This window comes from Lolium rigidum, chromosome 3 (assembly GCF_022539505.1).
Source record: "Lolium rigidum isolate FL_2022 chromosome 3, APGP_CSIRO_Lrig_0.1, whole genome shotgun sequence".
In the NCBI taxonomy this organism is placed as follows: domain Eukaryota; kingdom Viridiplantae; phylum Streptophyta; class Magnoliopsida; order Poales; family Poaceae; genus Lolium; species Lolium rigidum.
The window spans coordinates 270,388,240-270,400,873 of NC_061510.1; the positions used below are offsets into that span (position 1 = coordinate 270,388,240).

Below are 12,634 nucleotides of genomic sequence, written 5' to 3' on the forward strand. Positions count from 1 at the left end.
TAAGAGACAGGTCTAGGAATCCACTGGTCCCTCCATATACGGATGCTCTGCCCGTTCCCTACGCGCCAGATTAGCCCCTTTTTCAGTAGCTCTAAACCATATGCAATTGCAGTCCAGGTAGAGGAGGCATTGCCACTGAAGACAGTATCCTCTAGTCGTCCATTAGGGTAATATTTTGATTTTAAGACCTGGGCACATAGACTATCAGGATTTGTAAGAAGCCGCCATGCTTGCCTAGCGAGAAGAGCTTGATTAAACATACGGAAATCCCGAAACCCAAGACCTCCTTGCAATTTCGGTCTTTGCAATTTTTCCCAAGACCGCCAATGGGTCTTTCTCTTACCATCCTTTGCACCCCAATAAAAATTCCTAACCAGCTTGGTAAGGTCATCACAAACAGAGAAAGGAACCTTAAAAACCCGCATAATATATGTCACAAGAGACTGCGCAACGGATTTAATAAAGACTTCTCTTCCGGCCTGGGCCAGATTGCCATCTCCCCACATAAGAAGCCTCTTTGTTAGCTGAGCTTGGATATTTTGCAACTTCCCTCTAGACATGCGGCCATCAGGAGTCGGCAATCCCAAATACTTCTCCTCGAAGATAAGAGATGTGACATTCAAGGTAGATCGCACCTCTTCCTGTGTATTAGCCGGGCAAGAATCACCAAATAATAAGGAGCACTTGGAAGGATTTATGAGCTGACCCGTAGCAATAGCATACTCATCTAGTGCCTGCAGGACACTCATTGCTTGGTCCTGATCCGCCTTGAAAAACAATAAAGTATCATCGGCAAATAAAAGGTGAGAGACGCCAGGAGCTCGGCGACATACTTTGATTGGAGAAAGTTCATTTGCATCAATCCTTCTTCTCAACAGAGCCGATAATCCGTCAGCCACAAAAAGGAATAAAAAAGGGGAGAGTGGGTCGTCTTGCCGTAGCTCACGCGACGGTGCAAATGAATCCAAGAGGGTTCCATTAAATTTGACAGCGTATCTCACCGATGTAACACAAACCATTATCCAGTCAATGAAACGGTGAGAGAAACCCATCTTTTGCATCACTTGCTTCAAGAATTCCCAGTCAACCCTATCATATGCCTTTGATAATTCTAGTTTATAAGCACAGAAGCTTTTTGTTGGATCCTTCTCTTGTTTGATATGGTAAATACATTCAAAGGCCAACAAAGCATTATCAGTTATCATTCTTCCCGGTACGAACGCACTTTGTGTTGGAGATATGATATCATCCAAAAGAGGCCTAAGCCTATTCACCAAGCACTTAGACACAACCTTATAAACAACGTTACAAAGGCTGATTGGACGGTACTCAGATAGTTTGCAAGGATTAGAGACTTCAGGAATTAAAACTATGGACGTGGTATTAGCACCTTCTGGCATTATACCTGTGCTGAAGAACTCTTGTACCGCCGCAATAATTTTGTCCTTCAAAGTTCCCCAATTCCGTTGGAAGAATCTGGCCGGGAAACCATCCGGACCCGGCGCCTTTAAAGGCCCGATCTGAAACAAAGCATCCAATATTTCCTTTTCTGAAAATTCAGAGCATAACTTCTCATTTGCCTCATCTGTAACACATTGCTCAAATAATTCCACCACGGGGCGAGGGTCAAGATTTCCATCCGCTGTATACAATTTCTAAAAATACTCTGTTACCATGGATTGCATAGTGGCAACATTCTCATGTATAACCCCATCCTCATCTGTCAATTTATGTATTTTGTTTTTCCTTGCCCTCCAAACAGCTTTACTGTGGAAATATTTTGTATTCCTGTCACCCTCCTTTAACCAGGTAATGCGTGATCTCTGTAGCCACATAATCTCTTCTTTGTAAAGCAACTCATTCATTTTATCTTTAACATCTCTTATTTCCTGCCTATCCGCATTCATATGCATCAATTCTTCTAGTTGAGATCGAGATTTCTCTATTTGTTCTCTGACACTTCCGAATTTTGTTCTGCTCCATTCATGAAGTTTGGACATTGTTTTATCAAGGGCAGACACAACATCACCAAGGTCATTAATTTCACCTACTGAATCCCAAACATTCTGAATTATTTCAGGGAGAGCATGATCTCTTTCCCACATGATCTCAAATTGCTTGCACCTCTTAATACCTATCTGTGGAGCCTCGGTCTCTCCTTTGATAAGTAGAGCAACGTGATCAGAGCAAGGAGTTACTAAATGCTTGACAGAATAGAAAGGAAAAATATTACGCCAAGGATTGGAGGCAACTGCACGGTCAAGTCGTACTTTGACATTTGCTCTACCTGCCCTCTTGTTATCATATGTGTGAGGAATACCTGAGAAACCCAAATCTACCAGTCCGCATACCTCAAGAGTATCCCTAAACACTTCCATTTGCGATTCTGCTCTCGGCGTAGCTGAGAAGTGCTCAAAGCTCCACATGCACTCATTAAAATCTCCAGCCAACAACCATGGAAGGTCATGCCGAGAGTGTAAATTACCTATTTTCGTCCACATTGTATGTCGTTGTTCAACTCTTGGTTCTCCATAAACACAAGTCAGCCTCCACTGGAGATCATCAGCAGAAATTTTAACCGTTGCATCAATATATCTTTCAGTGACTTCTATTACATCCACTACCAAGGACTCATGCCAAAAAAGTGCCAGGCCCCCACTCAGACCATCACTATCCATACCAGAAAATCCTCGCAGACCAAACCTGCTGCGCAACCTCTTCATGTTATCAGCTTTTTGTCGGGTCTCACATAGAAACACCAACGAGGGGGAATGCGACTGAATCAAAGTCGCTATATCGCGAACTGTCCGAGGGTTCCCCCCTCCTCGGCAGTTCAGACTAAGGAGATTCATTGATCCTGGCGGCGCCCCACCGTGGAGCCCGCCTTGTTCAGATTGTTGGTACTTTTTGCGTCAGTAACGCTTGGCTCATCAATAACTCCCGTCTTCCTCACCCGTTTTGGATCTCTTTTTGGTGGTGGGCTAGGAGGAATAGTAGCATTACTCTGAAACTGATTCACCAGAGTATTCACTCCCGACACCGCCGAAGCTCCAACCTTCTTCCCATCCAAAACAAGTTGATTGCCTTCCATTTGTCTTTTTCTATTTGGATCCGCCGACATTGGGTCTTCCTCCGCAACCTCTTCTTCCTCCTCCATGTCTTGCCGATCAAAAAGGCCCTCATGAACAGACCCAACTCGGTCTCCTCTTCCTATTCCATATTCAGCAGAATGTCCAGAGAAAGGCTCATCTCTACCTCCACTGCCTAGTCCACGGCCAGAGCCACGACCACGACCTCTACCTCTGCCAGAACCACCAGTGCGCATACCCCAGTAAGCTTTTAGGTCCTTAAACACAAGCAAGTCAGGAGGGTGCACTCCATCCCCATGCTCAGTATGTAGGTGACCAATCATACCACATAGGGCACACCAATCAGGGAGTTTTTCATACTTTACTAAAAAAAATTGACGCTTCTTCAGTCTGACCATTGATACAGCATTCTTTAGTTGTTTTCTTACATCACACATGATTCTAACACGGAAAAAATTCCCAGAGAATTCATTTGACGTAGGCTCCACAGTAACCACTTTGCCCACTTTTGAGGCCAAGGTCCCCAGCATTGGCTTGAAGGCATCAGGCAAGTCATGAATTTGAATCCAAATTTTGAAGGTGTTCAGGTCAATTTCAGATGGCTTCCTGAACCCGTCGTAAGGAGCCAAGAGAACTGGATGACCGCGGAACGTCCAAGGACCACCCTCCATTACTTTGTCCCAATCACCTAAGCAAGAAAATTTCAAGGTATACAGATTGTCATCAAGGGATCGGAACTTCACCTCTTGTGCAAGATCCCAAGCAGACCTCATCTGTTTAAAGAACCAGAAATCGCTGAAGTCTCGCTCGGTGTGAACCCGAGCAATTGCAAGCCAACGAACTGCATCTGCCGGCGGCGGAGGCTCCTCCTCAAAAACAACATCATCCATGTCCTCCTCCTTCAACCCCAACTTCTTCATCATCTCTGCCAGTTCATCTTTTCCGGATCCTTCCGATCCAATCGCACTTGGTTCCATCTTGTGGAGACCCAAACTGGCGTAGGTTTACTTCCAGCAGCCGACGCCCCGTACCTTGAAGCGCAAGGATAGGCCCGAGCGGAATCACCGGAGGGTAGCGACGGCAGTAGGGACGACGATGCTCGATGCCGCAGAGTCGGCGCGAGGAAGCGAAACCCTAACGTGAGGGGAAAAAAAAGTCTTCTTAATAATTTTACCCGTTGAACGCAAAGTAATATTATCTAGTCGAGCCTTGCATTTCCTCATTTATTGGCTCCACCACTCCACAAATTTATTCATGGCTTGCTTCCATGTGAGTAATATTATTCTCAGCATGATCTTCATTTTTCAAAAAAAAAAAAAATTATTATCAGCTAACACATTAGAGAGCGCAAGTGTCGTCTATACCTGGGACATTCATCTTCCATCAGCGACACCACCCATTCCGTTGACAAGACCATCTCTGGCTCCCTGTCCAAATCCTTATATATATTTCAAATTATAATCCAAGGTGCATTCTCGCTGTTACGAGGCGGGACCGTTGTGAAGTGTGTAAGACTGCAAGGGATGCAAACGACGGAGAATAAGCATAGCTCTAGGACTGTCTCACGCGGGCCTATGCTTATATCGGTACGGGGCCATATCGAATTCAAACAAAGGTTTTGAAAAGGAACTCAGGAAAGATCCCGCAAATCGCTCCTTGTTTTGGTCCCTTAGTAAAAACTCGAAACCTACTCGAGGGTAGGCACCGCAAGAACTAGGGTGGCTTGGTACCGAAATTATCATTTTACCAAAACTTCCGTCCTACATTTGGTTCAAATTCAGGCTGAATTAAAATTTACAGGGACTTAATTAAATTTACAAAATATGAACACGAAGATATCTGAAGTATTTTCTGAAAAAATCTTCCTCAGAGTGATGGGAGTCATTTTTCTTCATTATTCATGTGCATAACTATTTTTGAGCAATATTAGATTACATATTCATGTAAGCTATTTGTAGTACTCTCAAATTATTGGAACTATTAGTTACAGTATCCTGTCTGGGTGTTTTTTATGATAAAGGATGCTTTATTAATTAAAGAGTTTTTAAGTATTACACTAGGCTCTTTATAATCAAGATGCACATAGTCGCACTAATCCCAATCGAAAAAATATAAAATAAAATAAAGATGGCGTAATTCAAGACTTCATCACACTAATTTCATGCATGCCTAAGCCGATGGAGGACTGACTTTAAGATTACGCTACTATCTATGTTGGATAAAAATATTTCTCGCCATGTCCTCTAATCGTGTAGACATGTTCATAAACAAATCGTGATTCTTTACACACTGTAGAGACGACCATGAACGAAGCATAGGTATGCACCGATATGACCTGCATGAGAAAAAAATTATCATTAAAAATCTTTGCCTTTCTGCATAGCCTTATCGATCAAACTACGACAAACACATCCACCCTAATAAGTAATCGAAAAATAGTTTGATCCACATCATTTAGCTAGTTGCCAAAAATATTCGCAGCACAAGTGGGTGGGTATAAGAACCTATCTGGATGAGTGACCATATGGATCTAACAAAATTGCACCTGTTTTGGCATGTTGAGTGTTACCACTTGACGAATATATCACGCAAAAACCTTTATTTTTCACGGAATCTTCATCTTTTAAATATTATTATTGTTATAACTGATACATCTAGCTGAATTAGAGCTTTGTACAACAAATCACTGATAAGTACTCTCATGTAGGTTTTAGCGAGTGATGTATGGTCAGTTGAACCTTTTGGGTCTGTAAATGTCCCCATCCGTATTGTTTGCCTCTCAATCCTGATCTGGTTCATTAGTATTCAGAGGCTGCCCATGCGGTGCACTCGTCAAATTTCTTTTACTTCATCGCACTTTAGATACCTGTCACTGGTTCTAGGAATCTAAATATATTCTAACTTATATTTTAGCTAAATTTATGACAAGTATTATATGATAGGAGGAAATAAAGGACGTCGTGTATGATATGGACGGAGTACTTTATTTTTTTAGATTTCTAAATTTGTTAGTAAACTGAGAATTAAGCTAGTGCTCAGTAGACGCCTACGACGTTAGATTCGCGTTGTTATTCACGCTTTTGAGTAACAAGTTGAATCACAACTGATTTTATGATTTACAAGTAGAATTGCAACTGAAATTTCTCAGTTGCAAGTGAGATTACAAATGCAAATTTGCCTTCAAATCATTAAATTTGTTTCGTAATCCATACTAATAGTAATTTTAACATGAATTACAATCGAGATTCAATGACATCGCTCTAGTCACTACTGAGTCGGACATTGACATGGGATGGGAGAACCCGCTCTCATTGATCATAGATCCACATTTCACTTTTTTTTTAGATATAAGGCAACTTTATTGCCCGACTTTAACTTAATAAAGCCCAGGTAGCAAAGGTTCAGACCAAACGGTCATACAAGCATGCTGCGGCATACAGCTTCGCCAAACATAAGATAGCTAGGTGGTAAAGCAAGACTAGACTAAGGCGGCGCACACGCAGAAGCGGGAGGGTGGCGACATCGGCGCAGCACAGCTTCAACTTCTAGGCTTCATGGAGACGTAGAGCTCCCGTAGCTCGTGCTCCATCCAGCACAGTCCTTCCCTTTCCAGCCCCTTGAACTTGGGCCTCCAGAGCTGCAAGAAGATCACAGTTTTATAGATATAATCAGCGGGGTGGTTAATGACTTTCTTTTCAATAGAGAGTTTGTTACGAATCGTCCAAAGCGCCCAGGATTGAGCTAAAAACAGGGCCCACAAGATGCGACGAGAATAGCCCGCAAAACCTGACAGAATAGCATGAAATTGAGGGAAATTTGCTGGCCTCCAGTTGCACCCCAGCAACTGTCGCAGCACCGCCCAAGCAAATTGCGCTAAGGAACAGCTAAAAAAGATGTGGGTCGCGTCTTCCGGGGCCCCACATAAGGCACACCCTCCAGTCGAAGGACCATGGCGAGTAGCAATCTGAAGGTTAGAGGGGAGCTTATCCAGCGCCAACTGCCAGGAAAAGATTTTTATCTTTAAAGGAACCCTGGACTCCCACATGTCCTTGAAGTGGGCCACCGACGTGCCCTGGGACAGCTTGAAGTAAATCGATTTCACAGAGAACCTGCCAGAGCTGTCCAAATGCCAGCGAATCTGGTCCAAGCCATGAGTAAGGGTCACATTCTCCACCAAGTTACATAGGCACCTCCACTGCCTCGTTCCTTCCTGATCCAGGGAGCGGCGGAATCTAATGGCTAGACCTTTCCCTTGAAGGGCCGTTGCCACCGACACCCTGTCGTCCTCGCAAATCGCAAAAAGGTGCGGGAATAACTCCTTGAGCGGTCTCGACTCGATCCACCAATCCAACCAAAAATTGGTACGGTGCCCATCCCGCACCAAGTGTTTCGCTCCTACTTTAAAGAGGTGTTTCACTCTGTGGAGGCTCTTCCAGAAATGTGAGCCCCCATGGCCATTTCCACTAAAAATGTCAGTGGCATCGCGATACTTGCTTCTGATCAAACGCGCCCAGATGGTGTCTTCCTGTTGGTACAGCCTCCACACCCATTTGAGAAGGAGGGCCTGGTTCATATTCTTGGTGTTGATCAGGCCAAGACCCCCAAGTTCTTTCGGCCTGCACACCGTGGGCCAATTAACCATGTGATATTTGCGCTTTGGCCCCGCACCTTCCCAGAAGAACTTGGACCTATGTGTGTCGAACCTCGCATGAATCCCGTCATGGAGAAGGAACAACCCCATGGCAAACATAGGCAAGTTGTCAAGACAAGCATTGGAAAGGATGAAACGTCCACCCGAGGACATGAGTTTTCCCAGCCACGGTTCTACCTTAACCGCCAATTTCCTCACCAGGAACAGCCATTGCTCCAGAGAGAGCTTTCTATCCGATATGGGCAACCCTAGGTAGATAAACGGAAAAGCCCCCAGTTTACAATTCAGCTTGTTGGCAATACGATTCTGGTCCCTAGCAGACTGCCCCATGACAATAACTTCGCTCTTGTGGTAGTTGATTTTTAACCCCGACATATCTTCGAAGCACATGAGGAGAAACTTCAGATTAGCAATGTCTTCGTCCGAGTCTTGAATGAGGATGAGGGTATCGTCCGCGTATTGGAGATGGGAGACTCCTCCAGGAATCAGGTGCGGAACGACACCGTGTATGTGGCCCGCCCTTCCGGCAGCCGAGAGAATAGCGGACAGAGCTTCCCCAATGAAGTTGAACAGCAGCGGAGAGAGGGGGTCCCCTTGTCTGACCCCACGCTTGTTACGGAAAAACGGTCCGATCACCCCATTGATCGAGATAGCCGTCTGTCCTCCAGCCACTAGCTGGGAAATACGGTGGATGAAGCCCTCCTCAAAACCTTTGCCTCTAAGCACTTCCGCAAGGAAATCCCAATTTACCCTGTCGTAGGCTTTCTCAAAATCCAGCTTAAGGAGAATCCCTCCAAGCTTCTTGGTCTTAATCTCGTGGATGATCTCAATGAGCGCAAGAGGCCCATCCAGGATATTTCTGCCTTTGATGAAGGCAGTCTGATGTGGACTGATGATTCTATTGGCCACCGGATCCATCCGGGCAGCGTAAGCTTTGGATACGATTTTGAAGATGACATTGATCAAAGCAATGGGACGGTATTGGGTGATCTGGTCCGCTCCCGGGACCTTGGGAATAAGGGAGAGGATCCCAAAGTTGAGACGAGCGATGTCGATGCGCCCCAGCACAAAGTCATTAAGGATATGCAGGATTCCCCTCCTCACTAAGGGCCAAAAGGACTTGAAGAAAATCACTGGGAAACCGTCGGGACCCGGTGCAGAATTAGACTTCATATCGCTGACAACATACTCCAGCTCAGCTTCTGTGAAGGTGAGAGCTAGGCCATTGTTTTCCTCCGACGACACCCGCTGATGCTCAGCCCAAGTCTCCGGCGCCAGCCCACAGCACCTAGATGCGGAGGAGCCCAGCAGCTCACGATAAAAGGCATATACGTGATCCTGAATCAGCCGCTGGTCCGTAATGGGGCCAAGGGGGGTGTTGAGCACTGTGATCTGGCACTTCCGCCTCCGGCCATTTGCCACCGCGTGGAAATAAGCCGTATTTGCATCCCCTTGCAAGGCCCACCTAGTCTTCCCACGTTGTTTCCAGTACTCCTCCTCCACCTTAACAAGGTGTAACAACTGTTCTTCAAGGTGGTATCTAGCAGCCCAGCCCTCTTCGTCCAGACCCGCCGCGTCTGCATGGAGATCAAGCTGTGAAATCTGAGAAAGCAGGGTCGCTTTTGCTTCCTTAGAGTCACGACCCAGGTTGTGACTCCAGCCTCTGAGGTATTGTCTGAGTCCCGCACTCATAAAATTCCACCAATCAACTATGTCTCTGCCTCGCACTTGACAGCTGAGGCCCTCCCAAGTAGCTCGAACGAGCGGGCGAAAGTCACTCCTTTCTAACCAACTAGCTTCAAAGAAGAAGCGGTTGCTGCGGACAGGGAGCCCCTCTCCCGTGTCAAACACCAACGGCGTATGGTCCGAGCCCAGGCTGGTCTCTGCAGATAGAGTGCACAAAGGGAACAAAGCTTCAAACGCCGGAGAAATGAACACTCTGTCAAGAGCAGAGCGCACCGGATTAAGCTGCCGGTTGGTCCATGTGAACCTTGCCCCTGTGCGAGGGATTTCTCTAAGGGCCCAAGCCGCAATGTTAGCATTAAACAGGTCCATCAACGGCCAGTTCAGGTTACTGTTATTCTTGTCTTCCGCGGCCCTGATCAGGTTGAAGTCGCCACCCATGATCAGGGGCCTAGGCGTCGCCGCAACCTTGTTGGAGATCTCTTGAAGGAACAGACTCGACCTCCCATGGTCAGCTGGTCCATAGATTCCAATGAAATCCATCGTGCGGTTCGTCGCCCTGTGAAGGACCGCCACGCTGATGTAGAATTGGCCCTTGTCAATCGAACCCACTTCGAAGACGCTATCACGCACTCCAATGAGCATCCCGCCCGAGTGGCCATTGGCCGGCAGCCAGGCCCAGAAGAAGTTCTCCCCAACTTCAAGACTTCGCAGCTCCACGTCAGTAAAGTCCTGTTTGATGGTCTCCTGCAACAAGACCACATCGATCCTATGAAGGCGCAGGTAATCCTTTAAGAGGGTTCGGCGCCCCTTCCTGCCGAAACCTCGGATGTTCCAGAAAAGGCATCTCATTGGGATACTAGTTGCAAAGCCCGTGCTCGGCGGGTTAGCGGACGAGAACCGATAGGGTTTGGTCTGGACGCAGCCCTTCTGCGTTTCGACCTGATGGGTGATCTTCTGGGAACTTCTTCCCCAGTGGCGAGATCCCCCCTTGGGACCTCACTAGGCGCCGTTTCCGGAGCACTCTTTTGCGCTTCTTCGGCCTTACTCTTGGCCGCCTCTTCCTCTACCTTCTGTCTAGCAGCAGCTAGCTCCGCCTGAGCTAGCTCTTTAGCTTGGATGAGAGCAACTAGTTGCGCCGGCGACTTATCAACCGATTTAAAAAGAATACAACTATCCACATTTCACTTCACTCCTCAAAATACGCCCACAACTCAAACTGGTACGTTCGATCTACGTATATGTACACTCTGTAGTACGATCTGCTTGAGTGTTTGCATGCGCGCACCTACACGCGATTGCTTCACCATCACGCAGCTGCCACGCGCATGAACTCCGGCGTTTGGTACGGCGTCCACGCTCCCGCATACCGCGCCAGAGCCGGCCGGCCTCCCCACATGTCCGACGGCTGCGGCGGTGCTGCTGGTGTTCGCTCTGCCACCAGAGCCGCCTGCTCGATCGTGTCCGCGTCCGACAGCCGCCACACCTTGACCGACCCGTCCAGGCTTCCGCTGTACACCACGAACCGCCGACGGTCGCCAGAACTAGCCGCCTCCTCCTCGTCCATGGCGACACACTTCACCGGTCCGGTGTGCCCGGACAGAACGGCGAGGCTGACGTGCTCTGCCCCGTCGCGCCGCCAGACGCAGAGCGTCCGATCGGCCGAGCCGCTCACTACGACGTTGCCGGCCACCGCGAGGCACATGACCGCCATCTTGTGGCCCCTGATCACACCGCCGTATATGGCCTGGCCGTCGATCCAGTGCCAGTAGGTGACCATCCCGTCGGACGATCCGACGTACACGACGCGATCCTCGGATGACACGGCGATCGCGGTGACCGCGCTCTCGCCCTCCCTGAGCACTTTCTCCAGGACGTGCTTCGTCGCGCCGCCACCCTTGGCGGACACCTGCCGCCGCCACACCTTGACTGTGCCGTCGGCCGATCCGGTGAACACGACGCTGTCGAACCCGGCGGAGGCGACGGTGTTGACGGTGTCGTCGTGCGCGCGCACGGACTCGAGGCACTTGGAGTCGGACACGCGCCACACCTTGAAGGTCCTGTCCCAGGAGGCGGAGTAGAGCAGCCCGGCGCCCTCGTCGAGGCTGAGGGATGACACGGCGTCCGAGTGCCGGAGCCACACCGCGCGCTTGCGTCCCTTTCGCTCCGTCTGGACGTAGCCGGTGGGGTTGACGGCGCTTCTGAGGTAGTCCGCGAGCTTAGGGAGCGAGCCCACCTGGCGGTGCGCGGCTGTGCTGTCCGCGTCGTCGGCGCGCCACACGCGCACCTTGCCGTCCTTGTGGCCGGTGAAGATGCGGCCGTCGGCCGCGACGACGATCGCTTTGACCAGGCCGCTCGCGGTGCGGAACGACCCCATGAGCTCGCGGTTGTCCCGCCACACGCGCACGTTCCGGGAGTCGGTGCCCGTGTAGAGGACGTCGCCGGTGGCCGCGAGCGAGTAGACGTGCCCGTCCTCCTTGACCAGCGACGCGATGAGGCCCGTCGCGCCCGGCTCGGCGGCGGCGCTGAGGCCCGGGAAGTGCGCCCACGGTGACTTGGGCGTGGGCGGGGTGGAGGAGGCGTAGCGCGACGTCGTGGGCGAGGCGTCCCCGTCCGTGGTGGCGTAGGAGGAAGAGCTGTGGCCGTCGTCGTCGGAGACGGAGGTGGAAGAGGACGAGATGGACCTCGGCGAGCAGGCCGGGTCTTGGCGGAAGAAGTGGAGGAGCTTCTGGTGGTTGCCCATGACGATGATGTTTGATCGATCAGCTGGTGGATTTGCGTCCTTTTATGTTGAAGAAGTGAAGCCGACTCGAATATGGAATGACCGACTGACACCGAAAGGGAGGAGGAGTCGGAGAGAAAGCTTGCGAGATTGGAGAAGAAGAGGAGGAGCAGCGGCGGTATATATATCGCCTAGAGAGTAGAGACGCTGCGAGACAGAAAAGCAGATGGATGCCGTGGGAGCCGCGACGTTCCGACAGGTGGATCTGGATGATTGAACCCTTCCATTTCAGGAGGGTTTTGGGTTTCTAGAATTTTCTTTTGACGAATCAATTTTACTTATATTCATTAGTAGGAGTAGTATTTTTTTGAACAGCTACTTACTTCATTGGTTTTGCTAATTCTTAGTCTTACAAGAATTAATTAAATAGCAGTCACTCCATAGACATGAAATTTGCATTACGAGTTATGTGATCGATCTAAGAGTTGC

The 12,634-nt window shown here is 48.8% G+C and overlaps 1 protein-coding gene across 1 annotated transcript; it reads right to left on the bottom strand.

The window, feature by feature from the left end:
* Positions 1–10,732: 10,732 nt before the first annotated feature.
* Positions 10,733–12,207, bottom strand: LOC124696509 (protein JINGUBANG-like). Its single transcript, XM_047229229.1, has one exon. It carries the CDS (start codon positions 12,164–12,166, stop codon positions 10,733–10,735), a length of 1,434 nt encoding a protein of 477 aa, XP_047085185.1. The 5' UTR covers positions 12,167–12,207.
* Positions 12,208–12,634: the final 427 nt, after the last annotated feature.